The sequence below is a fragment of the Giraffa tippelskirchi genome, chromosome 11 (genome assembly GCF_054371585.1).
Source record: "Giraffa tippelskirchi isolate mGirTip1 chromosome 11, T2T-mGirTip1v1.2.pri, whole genome shotgun sequence".
In the NCBI taxonomy this organism is placed as follows: domain Eukaryota; kingdom Metazoa; phylum Chordata; class Mammalia; order Artiodactyla; family Giraffidae; genus Giraffa; species Giraffa tippelskirchi.
In genome coordinates, this window is record NC_137285.1 from 328,449 (window position 1) to 355,131 (window position 26,683).

A 26,683-nucleotide genomic window follows, 5' to 3' on the forward strand; every position below is an offset into this window, starting at 1 on the left:
TGGGGTCTGAGTGGAGATTCAGAGACCCAGGGCTTGCTCCAAATGGGCCCTCAGCACACTATGACGAGGATGACAGTTATATTAAGGTTGCTAATAATGGTGCTTCCCAGGTGGCACAGTGGTAAAGAATCCGCCTGCCAATGCAGGAGATGCAAGAGATGCGGGTTTCATCCCCGAGTCCGGAAGATCCCCTGGAGGAGGAAATGACAACTCACTCTGCTCCTGTATTCTTTCCTGGAAAATCCCATGAACAGAGGAGACTGGTGGACTATATATAGTCCTTGGGGTCAGAAAGAGTCAGATATGACTGAGCACACGCACACAACAATGTGCTTTGTTGTTGTTCAATGATTAAGTCCTGTCCGACTCTTGAGACCCCATGGACTGCAGCATGCCAGGCTTCCCTGTCCCTCACTGTCTTCCAGAGTTTGCTCAAATTCATGTCCATTGAGTCGGTGATGCCATCCAACCATCCCGTCCTCTGTTGCCCGCTTCTCCTCCTGCCCTCAGTCTCTCCCAGCATCAGGGTCTTTTCCAATGAGCTGGCTCTTCCCTTCAGTGTGCTAAGTGCTCTAACCCAGCATTCCAGGACACAGCTGTCATTTTTCCATTGTACAGATGCAAACATCGAGGCCCCGAGCAATGATGTGTCACTTGCTTGAAGTCAGAATCAGGTGGCCAGTGGCAGTGGCTGGATTAATTCCGCAGCCCTGCAGTGAGGATGTAGGTGCCTGATCCTTTCTTGGAGAGCTGATGCCCTGTGGAAAGTGGGACTCAGAGAGGGCAAGGGCCTGGCTGGTATTAACGCCAGGCAAGAGTCCACCTCAAACCTGCATGACACCCCTGAAAGCCCATTCCGCTCCCCTGCTGTGCTGTCTCATCTGTGCTACTCCTGGAAGTCCACAGAAGCCCTTGCAGGCAAGGAAACCAAGGACTCCCTGTGTCCTGGGGCTCCCCTGTCCTGGGGCTCCCCATGTCCAAGGACTACTCCTGTCCCGGGACTCCCCAGGCCCCCCGTGTCCAGGGATCCCCCTGTCCTTGGGCTCCCTATGTCTCAAGGCTCCCCATGTCCTGGAACTCCCCGTGTCCCAGGGCTCCTGGCCAGCACGTGGCAGACCCAGTGAGAGACACTCAGTCCTCACTCCCACCACCTGGCAAGGGAGTCAAGCTGGGTGGTGCCAGTGATTCCCCTCTGGGCAGCTGGATTCTGCAGTCCAGCTGAGAGTTGGTAGTGTTGGATAAGCAGGACCCGGGGCTTGGAGGCGAGTGGCCATGCCCGGGGGGACAACAGGGCAGCAGCCGCAGAGCAATCTGCCCCAAACCACTGGGCCCAGAGGTGCGGGACCCTGAGCGGCCGAGCCCTCCTGACCAGCACCTTCCCTTTATCTGCAAACGGGATGCAGCCATGCTTGGGTTGGAGAGGTGGAAATCCCACTTCGCCGTCAGCCAATGAGATGGGGGTCTCAGGGTCACCACAGGTTCCCTGTCACCCTACCTCTGAACACATACATCCTTAGATGGGAGCTCATGACCTCGTGTGGCCACCCTTTTGACCTCAAGCATCTGCAGCTGTTGGGAACTTCTAATATCCAGCTGAAACCCGGCTCTCCCTGCAGCTTTTCACAGGTGCCCAAGCGATGTCCCTACAGAACTGGCCAGAAGCCAGGTAGAGGGTGGGTGAGAGGGGCAGATGGGGCCTCTGGGCCCTGTGGCGGTGGGCTAGGGGCGGAGGCCACCTTCCCTGAACTCTGACTCCTTCCAGCCCCCATCTGCAGCCTGGATCAGGGAGGGAGGCCAGTCCCGCGGGCCCTGCAGGGTGGGCGGAGCCCACGGTGTCGGTAAATTCACCCCTGAAGGAGAAAAGCCACTGTTCCCCGAGGGGTCCCCCCTACTCGGGCCTCCACAGTGGGAACCCTGGGGCGATGAGGGTGGGAGACTGCCCAGGTGGACTGGGTTGGAGCCCCACCGCCACCTCCCAGTGACCTAAAGCTGGCGAGAACCTCTCTACGCCTCGGTGGGTTTCCCGTCTGTAAAACGGGAAGGCAGCAGAACGCTCCCTCGCGGACTGTGGGGAATACAACTGGTCCCGATGGGCGGGCGCGGCGTGCAGCCAACAGCAGGCGCTGGAGGAGGATACCCGGGAACTGGGGGTGGTCATAGAGCCGACCGGGCCCAAGTCCGGGGATGGGGCGCCAGGCCTGCCCCGCTCCACGCGCGGGCCGCACGGCCTGGGTACGTCCTCGAAGGCGGCCGGGAGAGGGCGGCCGGCAGCCCGGGCCACAGCCGCATAGGTCCCGGCAGGTGCCCGGGCCTCCGCGGCTCCGCGAGGGGCAGTGGTCGGCAGAGACGGACACCCCCAGCACCCAATGGCAAGCCGGCGTCTCCCCCCGCTCGCCCAATCGGCGCCGGTTGCCGGGCCTCCCGACCAATGGGAACAGTGGCGGCGGCGGGGCGGGGCGAGGGTCGAGTCGCCGGCAGGCCGGCTTTGCGCACGGGCCGCGAGAGGGGCGGAGGGCTTGCCCGGGTTGCGCGGGGTGCTGAGGGTGCGCCCCGCACCGGCGCGATCGGAGGCCCCCGGTCGGTCACCCGCGCCCGCCCGGGGACGCCGCGCGCCGAGGGACCCGCGGACGCCCGTCTGGGGCGGGGGCTGTGCTGCGGCGCCGCCTACAACCGCGCTCCAGGTAGGCTCCGGCCGGGAACCCGGGTCGGGGTCGGGGCCGGCATCAGGGCTACGGGCCGGGTAGGGGCCGGAACTGAGGTCTGGGCAGGGGTCAGTGCCGGGGGTCCAGGCCGGCCCCGCTTCACCCGCACCGCGCCGCGGTGCGCGATATCCCGGACCGGCGGGGGCGGGTCCCTTTGTGCGCGGCCTGGGGTCCTGCCTGGCCGGCCGTGCGCCTCGCTCGGGGCACCCCTCCGGTCGCGGCGCAACCTGAGCCGTGTCCTCCCTACTCGACCGGGCGCCTTGGGCCGGCGCCACGCAGCCACGGAAACTTTCCATCGGCCGAGCGGATCAGGGGCTGGAGAACTTTCCCGGGGCGGCTAGCCGCCGGGAAGCAGCGGCACGGCGGGGCCGGGGAATGCCCGCCGCTCCCGCCGCCCAGAGGACGAGGTGGGGAACGCTGCCCGGGGTCCCTGCCCAGAGCCCCAACCTGGCTTCCCCTCCTCGCCACCCCTGCGCCCCACTTGTGTGAGGCGCGTCCCCCCTCCCCCCCGACCCGGAGTGGGACTCGGTCCAGATTGGCTGCTAACCTGAGCAGCCGGAGATCCCCAGCCTGCCTCTTTTGATCTTAAATAATTAAATATTGGGTTATTACAACATGTCACCATTTCTAACCTCTGCACAACGTGTCACAGTGAAAACCGGAGTTGGAGACTCCCAAGCCTCTTTTCCTTTAACCCAAAGGTGTTTAGGAACAAGGAGAACAGCCGCTCTGAGAGCCTCATTCCGTGTGTAATCCCCCTCCCTCGCACCCCTTTCACATGTCATCCGAGTCACCGTGCAGGGCACACGTCAGGTGAGGGTCTATGTGAATCTGGCACTCGTGTTTTCCCGCAGCCTCGCCCATCCCTTCCACAGCGCTCTGTCTCTCCCCCATCACCCACACCCCCGAGTCTGAGGTCCACCGGCACCCACCCCAGGACCGGGCATAGAGCACACACTGCACTCAGGACTCTGGTCTGGCCGTGGCCTGGGGAAGAGGTCCCTCAAGCACAGCCGGGCCAGCCCCACCCTGCTCTCCACATGGGCACGAGGCCTGCTAACCACGTCCTCCTGGGTGAGTGGGGCACGCCTTCAGTCCTGCCAGGCTAGAGCTGCCCCCCCAACCTGGCCTGGGCCGCATGCCTCCCCCCAGGGTGGCCCCTCAGGTCGCTTCTCGGTCCCAGGGGTCCCTCTGCATCTCCCGCTTTCCCTGGGGGCTGCACCACCAGCCCCATCTGTGCTGCACAGGATTCAGGTGGGTTCCCTCCCCTCCACCCCGGGGCGACCAGTGAGATCCTCCACCTCCAAGAGGAGCCAAGGGGCAGGTGGAGACACCAGCCTACCTGAGCCAGCAGGAGGGAGGGAGGGGGCAGCCGGGGCAGGGGTCCTGGGGGTAAGTGCCATGGGGTGCCAGGGAGGTGGCCAGGGTTCCCTGCGCTTTCCCCAGCAGTGGCTCAGTTGGGCATCTGCTCCTTTGCTGCCTCATCCGTCAAGACTCAAATGAGGGGTCAGCCACTCCACAGGAACCCCAGAATCAGAGCATAAGCGGGGAACTCGGGGTCAGAGTTACGGGGGGACTCAGGATCAGAGAGTAACCAGTGGGACTCGGGGTCAGGAGCCCCTTCCTGGGGCTTCCCCCGGGAGGCCTGCATGGCCAACTTGCCTGGAGCTGGGGGACATCCGCATCACTCACGGGGCCCCTCCTCCTTGCCCCTGCCCGGGGTTGTGGGGGGGGTGCCGGTGTGAGGCACAGCCCTCACCGCTGCCCTGGCGGACCCTGAGTGGCTGGCGCCCTCGAGCAGAGTAGGCACAAGCTGAGTGCGGCCACCAGAGGGCACCTGGGATGCCACAGCCAGCAAGAGTGGCTCCACCCAGCCCCCCAGTTCGGGGGAGGATGGTGACCCTTCCCCAGGCGCCCAGAGGCACTCACTGGAGCTTTGCTCTGTCCGGGCCGGGTGGGGAGCTGGAGATGGCAAGGCCCCTGGGTACCGGGCACAGCAGGGGCCGCAGGCCGGGCCCAGACTCCCACCGGCCATCCTGTCATGTGCGGCCCCTGGGTCCAGGCCAGGCCTCAGCACCAGGCCGTGCCTCTCTGCCTCAGTGTCCTCGGTAGCACAGAGGGAGCAGCCAAAGGGGGTCCTTTCAAAATGCAAAGTGACCAGTAGCCAGCAGGGGCTGGCCAGGATTTCCGTGGTGAAGCAGGACTCCAGGCTAAGTGCAAGGCAAGCTTGGGCTCCTCACCACCCTCCATGGCCCAGAGCGGCCCGCCCATCCCCCCAGCCCAGGCCCCCTCCTCCATCACCCCTCCCCCTAGCCTGGGCCCCCCCACCCCCCAACCTGGGCCCCCTCCCTCCAGCCTGGGCCCCATCCCCCATCCTCCCTGTCCAGGCCCCCACCCCCCAGTCCAGACCCACTCCCCCCAGCCCGGGCCCCACTCACCCTCCAGACTGGGATTGTGCTATGGGGGCTCCCTCACGCTGCCAGGCGTCTCTGGTCTGTGCTTGCTGTCGAGGCTCTTGGCCGGTCCCTGCAGAGGGCTCCTGCCCCCGCCGGGGACACTACAGGCCTTTCCGGGGTGGGGGCAGCCCCCTTGGCCCCCAGGCTCTTGGTGCAGGGTCCTTGTTCTGCAGGGGACCCCCAGCTGCCAACCGGCTCTGAGGGTGGCTGAGGAGGGCTCCCTGCGACAGGCACCCTCGGCCTCGCAGCACAAGCCCCACCGCTGCTTCTGCCTTCACATCTCACGCCTGCCGGTCCGTCTGTCCGTCCATGGCCCCAGGGCTCTAATGAGGCTCTGCCCCCAGCGCCCCAGCACACAGTGCTGCTGAGGCAGGCGCCCTGGGCACGCAGACCCTGCCCAGGTCCACGCCCACCCCTCACCGTCCAGACCCTCCCGGTCCTCAGTCCTTCTTGCCCTGAAGACACCCCCCCACCCCCACACTGGCCTGGACCCCGGGTTGCCTCTGCTTTGGTGGCTTCTTGGCCCGCTGGAGCCCCCGAGATAGGAGCCACGTTCTTCCCGTGGTTGGGTGGTTATCACGACTGATAATAAAAGCACGTTGTAGTTCTCATGGGACAAGGTCTTTGTCAACGCTTAAGCCAGAAGCAGATGTGCCCCAGACATTTCACATTTGGACCAAACGCTGATTCCTGAGACCTCAGGGTGGGAGCCGCAGGTCCTGCCACCAGCGGGCAGACTCCCAACCACGCCTCCCTTCCAGGAACTCCGGCACACACATGTACACGCGTGCACACACACATCTGGCTTGAGCCCCCCCGCCCCCCTTCTTCCTTGGCTCTGGCCCTGGCCTCCCGCTCTCCCGTCACAGTCCTGCCCTGCCTGGAAGCCCTTCCCCTTGTTGAACGGGCTGGCAGGAGGCAGAAGGCCGCACCCTTGGGCCCCCAAATGAGCCGTGTCCACAAGGAAAGGTTGTGCGGAGGCTTGGGGCCACTTGGGTGACACTACGGAGCCGGGGGGAGAACTCCCACCACTGTGGTCCCCGGAGGGGCCTCCCTCCTGTCTGTACCGCCCTGGTTTTCATGTTTTCAGTAATATCGCCAGGCCTAGATGCAAGCAGAGGGGAGGTGTCCCCAGGCCTGGACACAGGTGGGGGGGTGGTGTCCCCAACCCCCTGGCTGAGACAGGCAGCTGCATGGTCCTCGGTCTGGGCCTGGGAGGCTCGCCGCCTGCCTGGGAGGGACACGGATGTGGCCGGCCTCAGGGGACCCGGGGGAGGTGGGGCGCAGACCCCTGCACTGGCCCGGGTGTGGGAGCTTATCACAGCAGAGCACGCCCAGCCTCAGGAAGCTGGAGAGGTTATCCGCTTACAACTCTGAACGCTCCGGCTTTTGAAGGATAGTCAGAACTGTTAGACACGCCCAGGCAGCCGATGCTAAGTGTAGACGCCACAGACCCAGTGCGAGGTGGGGACAAGAACGTGCTCAGGGTCCTGTGGGCGGGCCCCTGTCGGCGTGCTGTGGGATGTCCCCGGGCCAGGGGTGACCAGCCGGGCTCTGATCCCATCCAGCAGGGACTCGGCCCCACAGATTGGCCTCAGCAGGCACCCTCTGGCTCCCTGTAGGACGAAGAATCGGCCGATAGGTGCCTGGACATGCTGACCTCCCTGGGGACGTTCCGTCCTCACACAGGTGGCAGGCAGGGTGGCTTGTGGTCAACAGAGGGGTGGATGGTGGCCTGAGTGTGTGTGCCTCTGGTCAGCCTCAGCCCAGGTGGGCACAGCGCCCCAGGCTGGACAGGGCTGGACGTGAGGCCTCCTGCCAGCCCTGCTTGAGTTCACCAATGGGCTGGGCGTGAACCACACGTACTGGCTTGCAGGATGCGCCTGCGTTGGGGACAACCCACCAGGACGTCAGCCAGGCAGGTCTGCGCTGCCCTGACGTGGACGCCCGGCAGGTCAGTGCCCATGTGTTGCACAAGCCACCAGCTCCGCTCCTGCTTCGGGCAGCTCCCGCCGAACCAGAGAGGCTGGAGCCGCCAGCAGTGACAGGCAACAGGCCCACGTGCTGCGGGAGGCTTTGTCCAACGGGGCCAGGTGGCCTCTGGCATACACAGCTGCCCCGGGCCATGGTCAGAGGGGGAGGAGCTGTGCCCGGCGTGCGCCGGCCCTGCCTCATGGGCTCCTCTGCAGTGACAGCTCCAGGGGCATGGGGCGTGGCGCCTGGGGAGTGAGGCAGGGACAGAGGCCGAGGGGGCCCCGGACCCGCATAGCCGGGCGGTCAGTTTGCCACACTGATGGACTCGCAGAGGGTGGCAGCCTCTCAGAACACCAGCCCAGCGTCTCAGTGGCCAGGCTGCGGGGCCACGCAGGGCCTGCTCGGTCGGGATGAGGAGGCTCGCCCTGCATCCAGGCTGTGGGGCCTCTTGGGGTCACGGCCACGTGCATCGGCCACGGCAGGCTTTTTACAGCCTTTCAATGTTTGCCTGTGGTTGGTGACTTTCTGTTCGAGAAAGTTTCAAACTTTGCACGTTCTGCACAGAAGCTGTGGAAGGCTTCATCTTCCGACGGTTCCGTGTCCCACGCGTGTCCTCTGAGCGTGGCCGGGCAAGCATGCGTTCGTCCACCCCTGTTGGTGTTTCCAGGTCGGCGTCCACGCCCGAGATTTCACCCACCTGGAGTCTGCGTTGACGCATATGCGAGGCGAGGGCTGAACTTGGTTGACACAGTTGTATCGGAACTGTTACCTGACCGACGTGTTCTGTCAGTGGCAACTGGAAACGGGAGCCCCTGGGTCCTCGTTGGAAGCTCAGGCCAACCAGCCCCTGTGTGGTTCAGTCGCAGGCGGCCTCGAGCTGGCCCCGCAGGTCCGAACCGGTCCACACTGTCGGGGGGCCCCGCCGTGCTGGCCTGTGTGCACGCGGGTCCCGCTCTGGTTTCCCTGAATCTCCAGCCCCTCTGGTCCCCCTTGGTGACCAAGAACAAGTCCCTGCTGTGGGGAAGCCTCTCGGAAGCCCCCACAGCGACGCGGGCCCCCTTGGAGGCATCCAGCCTCTGAGCATGCAGCTCCTGGTGGCTGGGAGGGCCTGGGCGGCCCCCCGAGGCTCCCCTGCTCCCTGGCGGCCTTCGGGGGGTATGTGGGCCTCCTCCTCCAGGTGTGGGCCTGGCACACTTGTGACCTCCAGTGGAAGCACCACCAGCTGCACCCACACCTGCCTGTTTGCGTCTCAGCTCAGGGTGCGGCCTTGCCCCGCCAGCCACGGTCAGGTTCTGCCTGTCCCCTAGGTGCTCTGTTCTGCTCCTGGCCTGGACCAGACTGTCAGCTTCCTTCCCCAGGCCCTGAGCATGTGCCTCCTCCCGGCCTGGCGTGACCCTCCACGGGGCACCAGGGTCGTCAGCTCCGCCCTGACTTTGGTCTTGTGCTCCAATCTGAGGAGGGCTTCCTGTTGTCAGGTGGGGCGAGGGAGGCCCCCACGACCCCCACCCTCCCGGCACACGTTGCCAGGTTGATGTTTGCAATTGATGAGTTTGGTATTTCAAATATGCCTTTAGTTAAACTTTCTCTTTTCAAAATATTTTCACTCTCGGTGAAATCCTAATTAGGCCATTCATTCATCTGAATGTACTTGCTGCTCTCTGCATTTTGCAAGATGACGAGACTGGGAGCCGGCTGGCAGCCTGGCCTCTGGGGCCTCCGCTTGCTCGTGCCCTGCAGGGAGAGCCTGGCGCCCTGCGGCCCCTCTGCCCTCGGCCGTGGTTGGGGGGTCAAGTGTGCAGGTGGGCACACAGGGCCCGGGTGGCAAGTCAGCCCCGACGGTGAGAAGTCTGCCCGATGTTTCCTTAGAACGTCCAGGGCCGGGTTTACCCTCGAGATGTTGAGAGAAGGGAGAAAGGGAGGTGCCCTGTTTGCAGAGCTGTCAGCCAGTCCTCACCGCAGAGGAGCGTCTGCCTACAAATAGGATGGGTGGGCCTCGGGGGCCTGAGCTGACATCACAGACCGCTCGGTGGCACTGTGGACCCCACGGTGCTTCCTGGGGTGGCCCGGCGCCCGGTGGCCTGGCGGCTGGGGCACAGAGTCCCGGGAGAGCACGTCCTGCAGGCCCAGCTTGGTGTGACCACAGCCTTCCCGGCTTCCTCCTGGGCGGAGCTCAGGCCCGACGCGACTCCACAGCACTGCTGGAGGCCCCCTGTGGGGCGGCTCGCGGCCGGTTCTGGGGTCTCTCGGGGACCCCCTGTGCCGGTAGACGCGGCCCAGCATCCCGGTCCAACCGCTCCCGTCCTCCCTCCTGACGGCTCTGGGTTGTTTTCCGCGGTTTGGCAGGTCTGTCTCGGGTCTGTGTCCTGTGGCCTCGGACAGCATCCCGGCCGCCAAGCCTCCACTGTGTTTTCCTTCAAATCCCCGTGGGGTCCACGATCGGTCCGTCTTGTAGTTTGTTCCCAGCTCATCATATCAAGGTGTCTTTCACCCCTCAAGGACACGTATCAACAGCTCCCTCAGGCTTGTGCTGGTTAACTGCAGCTCTCCGGGGCCCTGGGGCAGCCCCAGGCGCTGGGGTCTCTGCCGCCCCAGGGCTTCTGTCCAGGGTCCTGGCTCGTCCATACCCCCCCTCCCGTCACAGGGACCCCCGGTGTGGACCGAGGCTGGGCGCCACAGGCCTGGCATCACGGGTCTGCCCAACCCTCCAGGAGCCAGACTCCTGCCTCCCCCAGCACACGGATGTCAGAGACCACCCACCACCCGTTCCCCAGGGCAGGCAAGGCCACTTGGGGAAGCTTGGTGTGTTAACAGCTGCACGGCGCGGACGGGCGTGTGTGCGCGTGACCTTGTGGGTGGCTGCAGGCGTGTGCCCGCGGGTGGGTCCAAGGAGGCCCCCACACTGCCAGTTGGCCTGCCGCAGCGATCCACATCCTGCTGGTGGGGCCAGGGCACATGCCCCTGTGTTCTCATGGTATGGGGGGGTCGGGGAGCCAGGCAGGGGCACTGAGGAGGGGGCGGGGGGGTGGAGGCAGAGTCTGCACTGGGTGGGGTGGGGTGGTGCCCCCTGCCCCTGCTGGGGTATTTGCATATAAAATGTGAGACTGTGCTGTTGGCTGGAGGCTGCTGGTGTCTGGACATGTTGCCATGGGTGCTCCTAGGCTTCGGGCACCGGTCTGGCTCCCGGTTCCCGGGGAAGGGGGAAGGGCCGTCTGGAGCAGAGGAACTGGCATTCAGCTCAGCTTCTGGGAGGAGGTGGGGGGGTCCTAGGGCCCCTGGGAGGCACCAGTGCCAGCGGGAGGCCACACAGGACCCTGGGCCAGGGCAGACCAGCGGGGCCTGGCCCTTAGATGCTGTGGGCTGGGAGCGGGGCTGGAGGGGCCCGGGGCCCCCTTCCCGGGGTGCAATCCGCCCGGTCGCCCACTCATTCAGGCCCAGGCGGCCCAGCCACCCTGCCTCTGCCCACAGCCACTGGAGGGTCTTCCTGACACGGGCACTACCCCGGGCTGTGGGCGCTGTGTCTGCAGGGCCCTCTGTTATTCCCTGATGAGGGAATGGGTGACCAGTTGCCCACTCTCACACTTCCCGGGGAACCTCCCCAAAACTGAGCCACAGGACCGCAAGGCCCTGGGCTGGGCTTGGTGGGGGGGACCCAGGACTGCTGACAGCAGTCCGTGCGAGCCTGTCTGGGAGCCCAGAAGAGTCAGCAGCTCCCAGGAATGCTGGCAGGGCAGCCGGCCAGGTGGGTGAGGGGCCCCCGCCCCTGACCGTGAGGGCCAGGCCCTTGGCAGCCCGCGCCCCTGCCCGCTGTGGGTCTGCCCACAGCAGACCGACCCTTCCAGACCAGCATGGCCCTGTGCTGCCCCCGGGGCTGTGGCCCCTCCTCCAGGGTGCTGGGTTAGCAAAGCTGCAGGGGTCAGGCTGAGGTCACGCGGGGAGGGCCGCCGGGCAGGGTGCCCGGCACACGGGGCACTGCCAGCTGCCTGGTCAGCAGTGGCCAGGGTGGCTGGGGCCTGTGGGGATGGGGGGCTGGGCGGGGACCAAGCAACATGCTGGGGGGCTCTGCGCTGGGCCCACACTGCCCCTGGGGTCCCATCTCCCCTCCCCTGCAAGGCCTCCTCCTGGCCCAGTCTGTCCTGAGCTCCTGGCTGTGGCAAGCCTGCCTCGGGCCACCCGGCTGGCCCAGCTGCACCTCCTTGGGGCAGGCGGGTGGAGGTGGGGTGGGATGGGGGGCTGGGCCAGCCTAGCTCCAGACCTGCACCCTGTGCCCCCAACCTGGTCCTGAATCCAACTTCCTGTCCTGCAGGGGGCTTCCCTGCTGCCTCTGGCCCATCCCCTTATCCAGGAAAAGCAGGTCTCCTGTCAAAGGCTGGGAGGATGTGGGAAGTCCCCAGGCCCCCACAGGGAGCCCCCCAGGGCCGGGGGCTCACCCCAGGGACGCTTCTGTGGGCAGGCAGTGCTGGGGTCGGTATACCGGACCACCAGACTATGCGGCTTCCTTGGCTCTGCAGCCTCAGGGCGAGGGCTGGGCTGAGGGGCCCGGCCGTGTCCCCCAGAGACCCACTGGCCACAGGCTCCCTGGGGTTGAAGCCCCGCTACCCCTCAAAGGGGCTTTGTGCTGCCACAAAGAGGCTCTGTCCGGTCTCCGGGAAGCTTGGGCATTGCCATGGTGACAGAGGGGGTCTGGGAAGAAGGGGTCCTACGTCTTGGGGGGGAAGGGGTGTTCCTGGCAGAGGGCACTGGTGCACGCGGGCTGCGGCCCTAGGCCTGGACGGAAGCTGCCCGGCTGTGCCAGCCTGGGCTCCTGGAGGCCTCAGTGCCCTCTTGGCCTCTGGGCAGGAGCTGGGCTCCCGGGCCTGGGGACCAGTGGGAATCCCCGCGTTTGGTGCCCCCCAGGAATGCCTCGGCCCGGTGCCCACCCCAGAGCACCATACGGAGGGGTTCTCCCGGGATGGAATGCGGAGGGGGGAGCCACCTCCCAGGGGGACCCCCCAGGGGAGGCGATGCAGACAACAGGCCGCTGCCCCGCATGGCCCACCGTGGGCTCCCCTTTCGTGGCCGGGCTGGAGGGGGTGGGCTGCTGGTGCAGAGAGCAGTGTGCCCGCCAGCCCCATACCTCCCTGTCCTGCCCTCCCTTGGGGCGGCCTTGGACTGGCTGCGGCAGACACCGTGGGTGGGGTCCTCAGTGCCAAGCCCCACCTCAGAGCCTGTCGGGCATTGCCCTCGGGCTGTGGCGCAGCCAGAGTCTGGGGCCAGGGCGGAGGGCAGCTGTCCGCCGAGTCTCCCCGGAGTGGCAAGTCCCCGTGACTCGGAGCACGCATCTATAACCCGCCCCGGCAGGAATCTCAGACCGAGACCCTTCTGGGGTCTGATGGGGGCTCCCTGTGGCCCAGGCCTCCCATCCCTGTAACTGGCACGCTCACCCACCCTCTGGCCAGGGCCAGGCCTGTCCCTGCCATGTCCAGCCTGTGGCTACCTGGCCGCTCCCGGGCCCCGGCCCTGGCCCCAGCCCTAGGCTCTTGAATGCCGGACCTCAGGCCCCACACGCCCCGGAAAGCGTTCCTGCCTCAGCCTGCCCCCAGGCTTCCTACAACAGCCCTCACATCCTCCGGTCCTCGCAGACTGCCCATCCAGCGGCCCCCTGCCCTGGGCCTGACCAGTGCTGCGCAGGCCCCAGGCGCCTCCTCTGTGCGGGGCAGGAACCCCTCAGGAAGGGCAACCCAGACTGCCGCCCCTGCCCAGAGCGGCCAGTGGGTGCAGTCAGTGGGTGCTCCTGGGTGTTCATGGGGACAGCCTAGGGGCAGGAGGTCACCGAGGGGCCACCTGTGCCCACCTCCCACCCCCACGGTGACCGGCCCGGGTGACAGCGGGGCATCTCCTCTGCTGGGCGAAACTGACGTCCAGGCTGAATGCAGCGCCCTGAGGACCAGGCTTCCTTCGGGGCCCGGGTCGAGCTTCCGGGCCCCGCCCCCACCTGCCAGGATGCTGTGGGTAGGGGCCCTGCCTGCGCCCGTGGTTCCTGCATTCCTCCACCAGAGCCCCACCGCAGCTTACGTGCCCTTCTTCCCGTGTGTGTACGCGCTAGTGTGTGTGTGTGTGACCGTTTCCACACTCATGCTTCGCACAGCATTGCTGGGCCACACACCTGGTCCAGTAGCGTCTGGTGAAAGTTGCTCAGTCGTGTCCGACTCTTTGTGACCCCATGGACTATACAGTCCATGGAGTTCTCCAGGCCAGAGTACTGGAGTGGGCAGCCTTTCCCTTCTCCAGGGGATCTTCCCAACCCAGGGATCGAACTGGGGTCTCCTGCATTGCAGGTGGATTCTTTACCAGCTGAGCCACCAGGGAAGCCCAGCATACCGAGGAGGCGCCCTTTTCGCTCCTGGGCTGGGCTTTGGTTTCTGCTGACTCCTCCAGACACTGTGCAGATGGAGGGGATCGCTTGTCTACTGGACGCTGTGAATCCTTGATCCCCGCGTGTCAACGGTATCTCGGTTTTGTCTTTTGTTCCTACTGCCTATCGTGGAAAATTGGAAACAGGCAACGGTGCAGAGCAGTGGCGTGTGTCCCACGTGCCTGCCCGGCTTCTGTAGTGGTGAGCGCGCAGCGCACTGGCCCCCATCTGAGCGCTTGCTCCACCCAGCTCGGCCTTGGCGCAGGGCGCGTTTTCCGGATGCTCAGAAGAACTTCTTTCTCGCAAAGGCGAGCCGGTCCCTTCTCCTCTGCAGTTTCTTCCACGGCCTTAGGGTCGAGAACAGTCTCTTCCCGCCCAGGCCTGCACCCACCCCCGCACCAGCTCTGGGTGACCCTGCGGGCCTTGCCGTGATGGGCGGATGCAGACCCCGCCTGGCCGTGGCACCGTGCCATCCTCGTGGCTTCGGCCAGCAGCTCTCCCCATGGCTGAGGGCGCCCTCTGACCCCTGTGAGGGTGGTGGGGTGAAGGCAGGCCCTCGCGGGGCCGGGGCAACACGGCGCCCTCCCAGGTAGGTGGGCTGCAGCCCACTCCCCTCCTGCCCGGGGGTAAGGGGCCGGGCTGCGGAAGCAGAGCCCTGTCCTTCCCTCATGGAGGTCAGGGGCTCTGGGCAGTGTGCCAGCAAAGGGCCTGCGAGGGGAGGGCCCTGGAGCCCCGGCCTCCTGCCTGCCTCCCCGCTGGCCTGACCCATCGGAAATTCCTCTAATTCCTCAGCCCAGACTGGACTGCATCCCCATAATTTGATTTCTGGAGCCGGGTTTGGCTGGGCCCGTGAGGAGGAGGAGCGGCAAGCCAGGCACAGTTTCAGGGGACGTTCAGCAACCCCCCAGTCCTTCTGGGCCCCCACGGCCTCCTGGGAGAGCGACTGCTGGCTGCAGTGCCACCCCGGCCGGCTAGGAGCCCATGGGGGGGTATGTCCACCTCTACCTTGCCCACGCACTCAGCCTCCGGCTGCCCACCCCCACCCTGCTGCAGCCAGCCTCCCTTCCTCCCCGAGCTGCCCCCTGCGGACCAACCCACCCTGCTCCCCCCCCCGGCAACATCCACATGTCCCCTCACTGCTCCCCTCACCGCTCTCCGTGCTCCCCTCAGTGCTCCGCGTGCTCCCCTCAGTGCTCCCCTCACTGCTCTCTGCGCTCCCCTCACTGCTCCCCGCACTCCCCTCAGTGCTCTCCGCGCTCCCCTCAGTGCTCCCCTCACTGCTCTCCATGCTCCCTGCGCTCCCCTAGTGCTCCCCTCACTGCTCCTCTCACTGCTCCTTGTGCTCCCCTCACCGCTCCCCGTGCTCCCCTCACTGCTCTTCGTGTTCCCCTCAGTGCTCCCCGCGCTCCCCCCAGTGCTCCCCGCGCTCCCCCCAGTGCTCCCCGCGCTCCCCTACCATTCCCCCCGGTGCTCCCCGCGCTCCCCTACCGTTCCCCCAGTGCTCTCCGTGCTCCCCTCAGTGCTCCCCTCACTGCTCTTCATGCTCCCCTCAATTCTCCCCGCGCTCCCCTCAGTGCTCCCCTCACTGCTCTCTGTGCTCCCAGCGCTCCCCTTAGTGCTCCCCTCAGTGCTCTCCTCACTGCTCTCTGTGCTCCCAGCGCTCCCCTTAGTGCTCCCCTCACTGCTCTTCGTGCTCCCCTCAGTGCTCTCCATGCTCCCTTAAGTGCTCCCCGCTCTCCCCTCACTGCTCTCTGTGCTCCCAGTGCTCCCCTTAGTGCTCCCCTCAGTGCTCCTCTCACTGCTCCTTGTGCTCGCCCTCACTGCTCTCCGTGCTCCCCTCACTGCTCTCCATGCTCCGCTTAGTGCTCCCCTCACTGCTCCTCTCACTGATTCTTGTGCTCCCCTCACTGCTCCTCGTGCTCCCCTCACCGCTCCTCGTGCTCCCCTCACTACTCCCCTGTGCTCCCTTCCACCTGCTTCCTGCCCTTCCATCCCTCCACCCACCTGGGGGTCCTCCCGGGAAGGGAGGCTCAGCCTGGACACCTGTCCCGGGACAGACAAGGTGGTCTCTGGACGGTACATCTGTCCCTGTCTTCCTGCTAGACGTCCCCCACCCCCACCATGAGCAGCCTGCACCCGGGACTCAGGACACTGGGGTCAGGATCTGGGCAGGGGTGTGAGGGGTCTGCCCAGTGGGCAGTGCGAGGCCCACACTGGTGGACAGGGGCAGGGAAGGTGCTGGCCAGGGAGGAGGGTGAAGGTCACTGTGGTCCCACAGGGCACATGGCGCCAGCTCCCAGGCCTCCCAGGCCAGCAGAGAGGTGAGCCTGGTGCTCACCTCTCCCCGGAATCCACTGGGGGAGGCATCGTCACAGTTTCTCCGTCCGGCTTAAAAACACACAGCCTGCCGTGGCCCACCGCTTGTGCTGACTGCTGTCCCGGTAGTTCGGCTTGCTGCTGTGGCGCTGGTGTGAGAGGCGCGGGGCAGGTGAAGGCCAGCTCTGGGCCCCACTGGCCTTTTCCCTCGTGGGGCCACGGTCTGCCCATCTGTCATAGGCGTGGGGGGTCTCTGAGGTGTGCCCGCGCCCCTGGCCCAGCCACGCTGGTACAAGCCGAGCCCAGGGCTGACCCTCCTCCCTGGGTGCTGTCCTTGGGCCTGTGAGCAGCTCATCTGACCCTTTGGGGGTGCTGCCCACCACACCCAGGCCCCACGTCAGTACAGGGCGAGGGGGCCACCCTGGGTCAGGCCTTGTGCCTCCCTGGGGTTCGGCTGTGAGTGGAGGGGGCCGCTGGCATGCAGCCCATGTCGTGCCCGCCCCCACCCAGGCAGCCTGGGCGCCCAGCAGCCACGGGGCAGCCTCCCACTCCCTGCGCGCTGGCGCCCCGGGCCCATCGGGCCAGCCCTGTGGCCACAGAGGGGCCTCCCACACTCTCCAAGCCCCAGCGTCCACCTCTGAGCTGGGCCTGCGCGGGGGCTGCCAGGCTGGGGTGAGCTGGCGGGTGCTGTGGTCAGCGGAGGGCCCAGGAGGTCTGCGAGCTGGTCACGTCCGCTCCTCCGAGCTCTCCCTCCCCTCCCCAGTCCTCGCCCGTGGGCTCAGGGCCCGCAGTTCTGCCGGGCCTGGCAGGAAGCAGGGAGCCTGGGTCAGAGCCCCGCACACCCCGGGGAGGGAGCCTCCTGCTTCCGGCCAGCATTGGATTAATGGCTTTTAATTTAGAATTTAATCAATGTGGAGTGTCTCCAGAGGGCTGCACGCTCTGGTTCGGTCGTGAGTCACGTGCTCTGAGAGTGGGGTGGGCAGGGGGCCTGCGATGGCCTTCCCGGGCCCTCGCCCTGGCCGCACCCTGACTTGCTCTGCTCTGCCCACAGCTGGAGCCCCGGTCATGGAGGACTGCAGCGTGCGCTCGGCCGCCACCATCCTGGCCTCAGTGAGAGAGCAGGAGGCCCGCTTCGAGCGGCTGACGCAGGCGCTGGAGCAGGAGCGGCGCCATGTCGCCCTGCAGCTGGAGCGCGCCCAGCAGCCTGGCGCGGGCGGTGGGCAGTCCCTGCCCATGGCCTGGCAACAGCTGGTTCTGCAGGTACTAGCCCTGGGACTCGGCCCAGAGGGAAGACAATCACGGGACCCAGGTGGACCACAAGCCCACAGGCAGCGGCTTATTGCCAGGCCTCCTGGGGCCTTGGGAGGGAAAGGGAGTGGGATTCCGGCCCCCCTGGGTGTGCAGGACATGTGACAAGGGGGCAGGACATGGCCAGACCCTCAGAACAGCACTTTCCACCTGAGGGAGCCCCCGGGGCCCAGGCAGCTGAGCAGGGTCCGCTCTGGGTGGCTCAGCCCTCAGCCTGGGCACGTGGAGGGTTCAGCTTCCATGAAGTCTCCCTGCCTTCGCTGCTGCTGCGTCCGTCAGCAGGCCAGCTGCTGGGGAGGCTCAGGCAAGGCTGGGCTCTGCCTGCCGCCTGGAGCGTGATGGCCATTGCCCCTGCGCAGCCCCAGGAGGGGTGAGCCTGGTCTGCTCCTGGCCCGAGAACTCTGAGGTGGGAGTGGACAGTCCAGTGCAGCCTCCTGGGTTCCTCCCCATGTGAGCTGTGTCCCACCGCCAAACCCACAGGTGGGGGCTGGCTCCTGGGGTGTCGGTGGAAGAGGGAACGCTTTGCCTTGAGGTCGCTGTGATGGGCGGAGGTTCAGGGCAGGGCGCCGGCAGGGTTCCGGGGAGCCAGACTCACACTGGCAGAGTAGGGACCTGGGGCCTCTGTGGCTGGAGAGAGAGGGAACAGGGTATGGGTCTGGCCCGAGACTGGTCCAGCAGGCTCAGCTGCCCAGCCTGGGCGTGTGGGACTCAGAGCAGTGGCCTGTAGTCAGACGCGGGGCATGACCAGTGACTTCCCTGAGCCCTTGATGTCCTCCTCTGATGATGGGCAGTCCACACGCACAGCCCAGCAAGGTCCACGGTCAGAGCCGAAGACACCTCTCCAGGGGCCGGACACGTTAGGCAGCTCTTCCCATGCTGGCTGGCGCTGATGGGGCCACATAGCTGGTTCACAGAGGCTGGAGCTGAGGCCAAGTGGGTCTAGGTACAGAGTGCCTCCCCGGGGCCCCCTGGACCCCGGGCACTCCAGACAGTGAGGCCTGCATCCCCAAACTTGGGTAGCGACACAGCCAGCTGGGCCTCATGGGGACAGCGGCCGCCCATGACCCCAAGGTTACTCTTTGGGCGCCGAGCGCTCTTTCCAGGCTCCAGCCCTCCCAGTCTGGTAAGGGCTCTGGCGTCCAGCCCAGAGGGTGCGCTGAGGGTCGACGACCCCGCAGGAAGATGTTCCCATAGCCCGGAGCTGCCCTGGCCTTAAAGGCCACCACCCTCCCCGCCCACGGCCCCTCCGCACCTAGGGCCCTCCAGGCCTCCCTCCATCTCTTGGCAGGAGATGGTTTCTCAGGCTGAGGTCAGACTAGCAGGACCTGTGGGGACTCTGGGGAGGCCGAGCCACCTGTCGCCGGCCGGGCCTGGCGGCCTCCACACCACACCTGCTTCCCAGCCCCGTCTCAGCAGGAGGTGCCTGGTGACCCACCTGTGACCCTCGGCTGCCTGGACCTGATCCTCAGGGTCAGCCTGGGTCTGCGAAGCTTGGAGGCTGGTGGCCAGGCAGGTGGCTGGGTCCAGGGAGCCAAGGGGTGGGGGACCCCGAGGGGTGCCGTGACCCCGAGGCTGTGCCGTAGCCCTAACTGCAGGCTTTCATCGTCCAGCAGAAAGGGTGGCCTCCTCCGGACACCTGGAGCAGGCTGGCTGGAGCAGGGCTGGCCCTCACCCAACATGTGTGTGGCGGGGGTCACCTGTGGGGACCTGGCCAGTTGCAGGCCAGGCCAAGATGGGGGTGTGACGGGGGCACTAGCAGACGGTGAGATTTGGGAGAAGGAACTACTCACATAGAAGTGTCCAGGTTCCCTCAGGGCAGTGGTCCCATCTTCTGCTCCTGCCTTGCGTGGCTCCAAGTTACAGGGGCCAGTGGTGAGGAGTAACTCAAGGGAAACTGAGGCTTAGAAGGACATGCAGTGGGCACCCAGAGAGCTTGAGCGTGCTGGCTGCGTGGCCCGTGTGCTGGCGTGACTTGGAAGGGGCATGGGGTCTGGGGAGAAGTGGGCGGAAAGCAGAGAGCCCAGGCCAGGGCACCCTCTCGTGTCCAGCCCCTTGAACCTCCTCCAGGTCTGTGTTCCCTTAGGGGGAGCCAGACTTCCCGGGTGTGGCCTGCTGGAGGCGGAGAGTTCACCCCCGGACTGGTCAGAAGCCCTGATAACCGACCCCCCAGCCACCGCTTAGTACATCAAAGGCGGGAGGAGAGGGTCTGAGGCCAGCTAGGCCCGCCAGCCTTCACCCAGCCACCCAACAGTGGTGCTCCCTCCCCGCCCTGTGATCTGTCTGCTCTGACACCGCTCAGCGGCTGGGGGACCCAGAGAGGGGAACCTCAAGTCTCAGAGGCCTCTGGGCCACATGCAGGGGTGGGGGGCTGTGAGTGCTTTCACTGGGAGCAAACCGAGGCCCGGGAAGGGCTCAGCGGGAAAATGCCAGCCCCGCGGCAGGGGCGTGGGGACCGGGAGCCCTAACCGGCCGCGGGGGCGGAGGCCGACCTCGGCTCGGCCCCGACCCGCCCCCCGCCGGGCGCCGCCCCTCCCGATTGGCTGCGGCTCGCCCCGCCCCTCCCCGCCCGCCGGGCGCCACCCAGCCCGATTGGCTGCTCGCCGCCCCGCCCCAGTTTCGCTCCGCCCCACTCCAGCTTGGCCACGCCCTATTGGCTGCTCGCCGCCCCGCCCCAGCTTGGCCCCGCCCGATTGGCCGCTCGCCTCGTCGCCCCGCCCCGCCCATCGGCCGCTCGCAGCCGCTCAGCCAGGTCCGCCCCGCGGGGAGCGAGTCCGCCGAGCCCGAGCCGAGCGGCCGAGGCACCGGAGCTGACCCCGGTCCGGCCGCCGCCGCCGCCGGCCCGCGCCCCCCGAGCCCGGCCCGATGCCGGCCGAACTCAGACAGGTTGGAAGGAACTTGGTCCCGGGCGGGGGCTCCGTCTCGGGGGCCGGTGGCGGAGGGCGGGGCGCTGGCCCTCCGGGAGGACACGCTTTTGTTTGTGGAGCCGCCGGCCGGAGGCAGCTATTGTCTGCGCCCCCGGGGCCGGTGCCGGGCGTGGGGGCTGAGTGGACGCGCCGCCGGGGGTGCGGAGAGCGGGCCGGGGCCGGGGCCATGGAGGCGGGGGGGCCGCGGGCGCACCCCCGCCCAGCGCCCCGGACAGGTGCCTGGGACAGGGTGGTGGGCAGGGCCTCCCGGAGCGGCACCTCTGCTGCAGGAGGGAGGCCGCGTTCGGAGAGGGCAGCGCGGCTAGGCCTCCCCCACGTTCCCAGGGCCCCGGCTCGGGGTGGGGAGGAGCAGGGGCCGCGCAGGAGCTTCGGGATTCTAATGGAAGCCGGTCTGCCGCGCCATTGCACGTGGAGCGAGGGCTGGGGGCCTGCCCTGCCCACGTGCGGAGGCAGAGGGGGTGTCCTCCGAGCACCAGCCGAGGGGACGCTTGCTCAGAGTGTGTGGGGCGGTGCACTTCCAGGCACGGAAACTGAGGCAGAGGGGAGGGGCAAGAGGTGGGTCTGGACACCTGCCCAGCTGGACGACTAGGTGCCTGCTGGCTGCAGAGACCGAGGGACCAGTTCAGGGGAGCTGAGGGCATCTGGGGCCACCGTGTGGCTGATGGTGGTGGGCTGGGCTCGGGGAAGCTGGGTTAGGGGAAAGCCCACCCTGCTGTCTCCCACAGGCTCGCTTCCCTAGTCTGCAGGGCACCCACCACCCGGTGTCCTCTGGTTACTCGGCCTGGAGCTGTGCACTGGCAGGGGAGTGCTGCTGTGGAGGGGTGAGCTCCCAGTCAGCCAGGCTGGGCCCACCGCTCTGGGCACCAAGGGAGAGGGCGTCTGTAGTGGCTAAGAACTTGCTCCCTCGGAGCAGAGGCTTGTGCGGCCTGGCATAGACCCTACCAGGATGGCCACGCTGGGTGGGGGGCTGGCGTTCCTCCCCCTTCCGTTCATTCATCCAGCACCTGTCTTGTGTTCCGGGGCCTGGACAGGGGGTATAATGCCTGGACACCGGCTGTAACCCATCCCGTGTGTGTGCCAGTGGGGTCACGGGCACCTCACATCCTGGTCTTCATGACGGAGACTGAGTGCTCCTCTGGGGAAGGCAGGCAGTGGGGGTGGATCCGCACCTCTGGGACCCCTGTCCAGGCCCCCAGCTGTGACTGCACTTGTTTCCTGCACCCTCCTGCCATCGCCACACGTGCCCCTAGAGGCTGCTCTGGGCTTCTGCCTTGTTCCCCAGGTCCCTTTTCTATGCCCCGCACACCCTAGATTTGGTCACAAAGGCAGGACTGGTGCTACCCCCGTCCCACAGCCTGGACGCCTGGCTTCCTCCTGTTTCCATGTGAGGAAGCTGAGCCCAGGTGTGTAGCCGGCCCAGGGCCCTCTAGCTCTGGGCCCCGGGGACCCTCTTGAGAGCAGTGGGGTGCTGGTCACTCTGGCCCCTGGCTTGGCATCCTGGCCCAGGCCCTGTGCACAAGCTCCAGGAGCTCATGGGAAACCCCAGGCCTGGACACAGCCCCTTGCTGGGCCGGTCCCAGGGGCTGTGGACCCAGTCACCATGGACGGGAGGACCATGGAATTGATCTGGGCTTGGGGGAGAGGTGACGGGAGGCTGGACAGTTATCCTAGCATGAGAGGCAAGGGTGGGGCCCAGGCCAAGGACGGGGTGGAGAGGCGGTGGACAGGACTGGCGGGATGGGAGGTGGGGGGCTCCGTGTCTAGGGTATGAGGGAGGTCTGGGGCTGCAGGGCTGGGGTCCCTGAGGCTCAGCTGGCCTGGGTAGGTGGACACGGGACACGGGGCCCTGGAGCAGGGCCTGGAGCCAGACAGGGTGCAGGCAGACAGGTCCGCAGCCTCTGGTGAGCGCCGACCATGTCTTGGTGGTCAGTCAGTGACCCCATGTCCTCACCCCAAAGCTATTTCGGAGACGGCAGCCACAGGCCGACCTCAGGCCCCTTCGGCCCCCAGGCCTCAGCTCCCCCACCTACCTGCTCCGAGACCCCTGTGGTGGACACCGGGGGTGCTGAGGGAGCCTGGACGCACAGGTAGAAGGTGCAGGGTGGTATCATGGGGGTGTGGTGCTGTTGGGAGAGCCCAGGGTCCGGGCTGGGTGCTCTTGCACACGCATGTGAGTGCACACGTGTGTTCAGGTCCCTGTCTGCATGCGTGTGCCCAGGCGTGTGTACGGGAGCTGGGCCTCCCCATGCTCCCTGGCTGACTCAGGCTGCCGCCTCCCTGCCAGCCTGCCCTGGTGAAGTCATCGCCGTTTTTAGCTCCCTGAGGTCACTCGCCAGCGGGGGCTTTCGGGGCCTCGGGATCCCGCTGCCGGGCTGCCCCGGCTGGTGTCGGTGGGAGCTGCGGCAGGGCCACCAGGCCTTCCTGGGCCCCTGGCTCCCCAGGACCCCCACCCCCTTGACCCCCGACTGCACTGTGTCTGCAGGCTGGGCAGCCAGGTGCCAGTGGCACTGAGACCCAAGGGGGTCACTCCCTGTGCCCTCCCAGCAGCCCAAGCCCAGCAGGGCGGGGCCTCTTCTGGGAGAGTTAATGTATGCAAATGTATGCACACCTCCCCAGGGCCCTCCCACGCTGGGTCCTGGACGCCCTGCACTCCCTCCTCCGGGCACCATAGCCTGGGGGCTTGCTGCCTAGCCCAGCCCCCTGGCCCCCGGCCCCCTGTGCCAGCAGAGCGACCACTGCCTGCCACACTCATGCCCCCTCCGTTGTCCAGTGCAGATGCGGGGGGCGGGGGTCCTGAGGGTCTGCAGGTTGCCCCAGCACCGTCCTGGCTTCCCCAGGGCCCTCAGACAACAGCCAGGCCACTCTGCTGGGCCGACCACCTATGTCCCCATCCCAGGCCTCCGTCTGCTTCTCTTCCTTGGGGGGTGGACTCCCTCCTCTGGACCGGGTCCCCGGCAGGCATGCTGCTTGCTCTCCAGGACCAAGGAGGTGCCGCCGGGCCGAGGCCCACAAGGGCTGACGTGTGACCGGGAGGCCTTCCCCGGGGCGCTGCGCTCCCGTTAGCAGCGCACATGTCCTGCTCACACTCTGCCCTCGTCAGGCCTCAGCGTCACTTTATAAAACCACACCATCCTCGGGGCCCTGCTTCTGGAGGAGGGGCGCGTTCCGTGGCCCCTGGCACCGGAGCCTGCGGGCTGGTCCTCCAGGTTCCCCTGGGACCCTGAGGAGGCCCAGACCTCAGCACTGTGTGCAGTTGGGGGACACACGTTCCTTCAAGACAGGACCCCACCCATCGGGCACGAGCCTGGCCGTGGAGCAGGGCCCGGCCTCCTGCTGATCGGGGAGTGTGCGCCCCTGCGCCACCCACTAGGGCTTGGATCTCAGCCACTGCCGCTCCCGGCCAGAGGCTGGTCCTGGGGTTCTGGTGCAGGCAGGGGGGACCTCGTGCTGCTCAGCACGGCAGGGATCCAGCCCAGGGCTGGCCTGTCTTCTGTGAGCCTCAGTTTACCCTCCAGAAAGTCTGACCCGCAGGCCCGTGGCCTTCAGAATAGCCCCTGTGCTGCGCCATCTTGTCTGTGGGGATGTTGGCAAGTGGGGCTGAGAGCTAAGGGCCCGGCTGGGGAGACTGGGGGAGGGTGCAGGGAGGGGACACCAGGGCTCCCTTCCGGGGTCGGCTGGGCCCCGCTGGCCTGGATCCAGCCTCTCTGGGCTCTGACCTGGCACCAGGTCTCAGGGAGCGGGCACCAGCCCCTGGCCCGAGGGAGGCCGTGCCCACGCAGCAGCCGGAGCGTCCGGCCGGAAGGACCCAGGGTATTTTGTTGCTCCGGGTGCGCATGGCTTTCTGGGAACTGGGTATTTCTGTCCTGCGAGGGCGTCTGTGGGCCCTGGGGGTGGCAGGAACCTGGGTGTGGCCTCGGGGAGCCTGTGAACGGTGCAGACCCTGCCACCCTCTGCACTCAGGGCTTCTGAAGTGGGCGGCGAGGAGGCCCGGGACGCGGGTAGTGCCCCGCCGGGGGTCACGAGGGTCCTGCGGGCGCTGGGGCCTCCAGAGGCAGCAGCAGCCCAGCTGCACAGCCCCAGCGGGGCAGCCTGAGGCTGCCCACCGCGCGGGGGCCAAGCTTTACCCACTCGCTCAGCCCTTGGAGGCCCCTGGGAGGGACCAGCCCCTCCGCTGTCAGAGGCAGGAAGGTGCCGCCTGGCTGAGATGGGCCCGGGGCGGGAGGCGGAGCAGGAAGGCGTCGGTGCCCAGGGCTCCTGAACTCGCTGCTGCACTGCCGACACCTGCCCCCTCGCCCAGGAGCAGAGCCCGGGCAGCCAGGCCTCGCTGGCCACGATGCCGGAGGCGCCCGAGGTGCTGGAGGAGACCGTGACAGTGGAGGAGGGCCCGGGAACCCCCACGTCCCACGTGTCCATTGTCACGTCCGAAGACGGCACCACGCGCCGCACGGAGACTAAGGTACGCGGTGCTCCGCCTCCCGCGCAGCAGCCCTGACCTCCCGGGCTGCCCGCCCACCGGCCGCCCCCTTGCCCACCAGGTCACCAAGACAGTCAAGACCGTGACCACGAGAACCCTGCGCCAGGTGCCCGTGGGCCCTGATGGCCTCCCCCTGCTGGACGGCGGGCCCCCCCTGGGCCCCTTCACCGACGGCCCCCTGGACCGGCACTTCCTGTTGCGCGGGGGCGGCCCAGCGGCCACGCTCTCCCGCACCTGCCTCGGCGGCGGGGGCGGCTTTCCCGAGGAGCCCCGCGACGTCCCCAGCTACGGAAGCCTGTCCCGAGGGCTGGGCGTCCGGCCCCCACGCGGAGGCCCCCCGGGCCCGGGCCCCGGCGATGGCTGCTTCACGCTGCCCGGCCGCCGGGAGGCCTTTCTCGCAGGGCCGGGGCCGGAGCTAGGACCGCCGGCCGGCCGCTCGCAGCCCGAGCGGTTCCAGGCGGAGCCGTACGGCTTGGAGGACGACGCTCGCAGCCTGGCCGCCGAGGAAGAGGGGGCCCCAGAGCTGGAGCCGGACTACGGCACCGCCACGCGGAGGAGGCCGGACTGTGGGCGGGGCCTGCGCTCCAGGTGAGCCCTGTGCCCTGCCGCCGCCTCCGAGAAGTCCGCCCTGCGCCCCCTGCCAGGGTACCACCCGGGCAGTCTCGCTGCGGGATTGGCCTTGGCTCTTCTCAGGGACAGCGGCAAGGGCGGGCTCTGGCCTGGGGGGCTGCACTGGGTCCCCTCGTGCGGGTCTGGAGCGAGAAGCTGGTGACCCACCCGCACTTCCCGCCCCCGTTCCAGCTAGATGGCCCCGAAGATACGAGCTCAGAGCGTCTGTCTGAGCTTGGGCCAGACCCCGGCCCATGCACAGGGGTGCCCAGAACCCAGGCCCCGGCCTTTCCCTTCCCGCTGGCACCTCTGGTTCTCTCTCCCACTCTCAGCGTCTCCATCTGCCCAGTGGGAATATGCCCACAGGCGAGACACTTGCCTAGCCGCAGCCCCTCACCTGGAAGGGGGTTGGACATCTGACCCCGCGCCTGGTGGCCCCTCACGTGGGCCTCACGGGGAGGTGGGACCCCATTGCGGCGTTTCACAGAAGCATTCAGCTGGGAGTCGGGGGCCTGCCTGGTGGTGGGAGTGAGCGAGCTCCCCGGGTCTGGGGACAACCTTCCCAACAGCCAGTGCGATGGGGCCGCTTGCTCGCGGGCAGGGCCACAGCCGGGAGGGGCCGGTCACGCGCGTGCTCGCTCGCCCAGGGCCTACGAGGACTTGGCGGACGCCGGTGGCGAGCTGATGGAGGAGCGGCCGCCCTTCCCGGCCACCGCGGCGCCCCTGGCGCAGCCGGAACGCGGCAGCCTGGGCAGCCTGGAACGGGCAGTGCGGCGCTCGCCCTCGGTGGACAGTGCCCGCAAGGAGCCGCGCTGGCGGGACCCTGAGCTGCCCGAGGTGCTGGCCATGCTGCGGCACCCTGTGGACCCCGTGAAGGCCAATGCGGCCGCCTACCTGCAGCACCTGTGCTTCGAGAACGAGGCCGTCAAGCGGCGTGTGCGGCAGCTGCGGGGGCTGCCGCTGCTCGTGGCCCTGCTGGACCACCCGCGCGCGGAGGTGCGGCGCCGGGCCTGCGGGGCGCTGCGGAACCTCTCCTATGGCCGGGACGCCGACAACAAGGCCGCCATCCGGGACTGCGGCGGCGTGCCCGCCCTGGTGCGCCTGCTGCGTGCTGCGCGGGACAGCGAGGTCCGCGAGCTCGTCACAGGTGAGGCGCCGCCCCCCGCGTCCCTGGGGTCGGTTGGGGTCAGGGTCGGGCTCAGGCGCCCCTCCCCCCACCTCACCCCCGCCCCACCAGCTCCCATGTGCCCACCAGGACTCCTCCGGCCCTCCCTTCCTGGTCCTCCCGCAGCAGGGAAGTGGGGGACCCATGGCCGGGCGGGGGTCACCTGACGACCACCTCTTGGCCCTGGAGCACAGTCCCAGCTGCCTGGGTGGATGGGAGGGGGTGCATCTGCCAGCCCCTCCCCCCCCACGCCAGAGTGCCCACAGCCTCTCACCGTGGCTGGCCTGAGCTGGGCGGGGAGGGGGTTCCTTGGGGAGGAAGGGCGGACACAGCCTGCGGTCAGCCTGGGCAGGTCGATGGCACC

General features: G+C 67.5%; 1 protein-coding gene and 1 long non-coding RNA gene across 14 annotated transcripts in view; one reads left to right on the top strand and one right to left on the bottom strand.

Moving 5' to 3' along the window:
- The first annotated feature begins 2,464 nt into the window (after positions 1-2,464).
- ARVCF (ARVCF delta catenin family member) overlaps positions 2,465-26,683 on the top strand; it is a 31,355-nt gene continuing 7,136 nt past the window's right edge. For 3 of the 13 annotated variants that reach the window (XM_081541805.1, XM_081541806.1, XM_081541810.1), the window contains exons 1-5: positions 2,465-2,681; positions 16,891-17,099; positions 24,369-24,527; positions 24,607-25,133; positions 25,802-26,301. In XM_081541805.1, the coding sequence (XP_081397931.1) occupies positions 16,905-17,099; positions 24,369-24,527; positions 24,607-25,133; positions 25,802-26,301 (1,381 nt within the window). In that variant the 5' untranslated portion in view covers positions 2,465-2,681; positions 16,891-16,904. Of the gene's footprint in view, positions 2,682-3,403; positions 3,516-11,832; positions 13,121-13,446; positions 14,113-14,315; positions 14,513-16,890; positions 17,100-19,852; positions 20,031-24,368; positions 24,528-24,606; positions 25,134-25,801; positions 26,302-26,683 lie in introns of those variants that run through there. The other 10 variants (XM_081541817.1, XM_081541816.1, XM_081541818.1 and 7 more) reach the window with 7 other exon arrangements.
- LOC145526420 (uncharacterized) lies at positions 16,726-19,650 on the bottom strand. Its single transcript, XR_014068882.1, has 2 exons — positions 18,938-19,650; positions 16,726-17,774 (listed from the first exon to the last, which is right to left on the bottom strand). It is a non-coding gene; the product is annotated as an uncharacterized LOC145526420 (long non-coding RNA).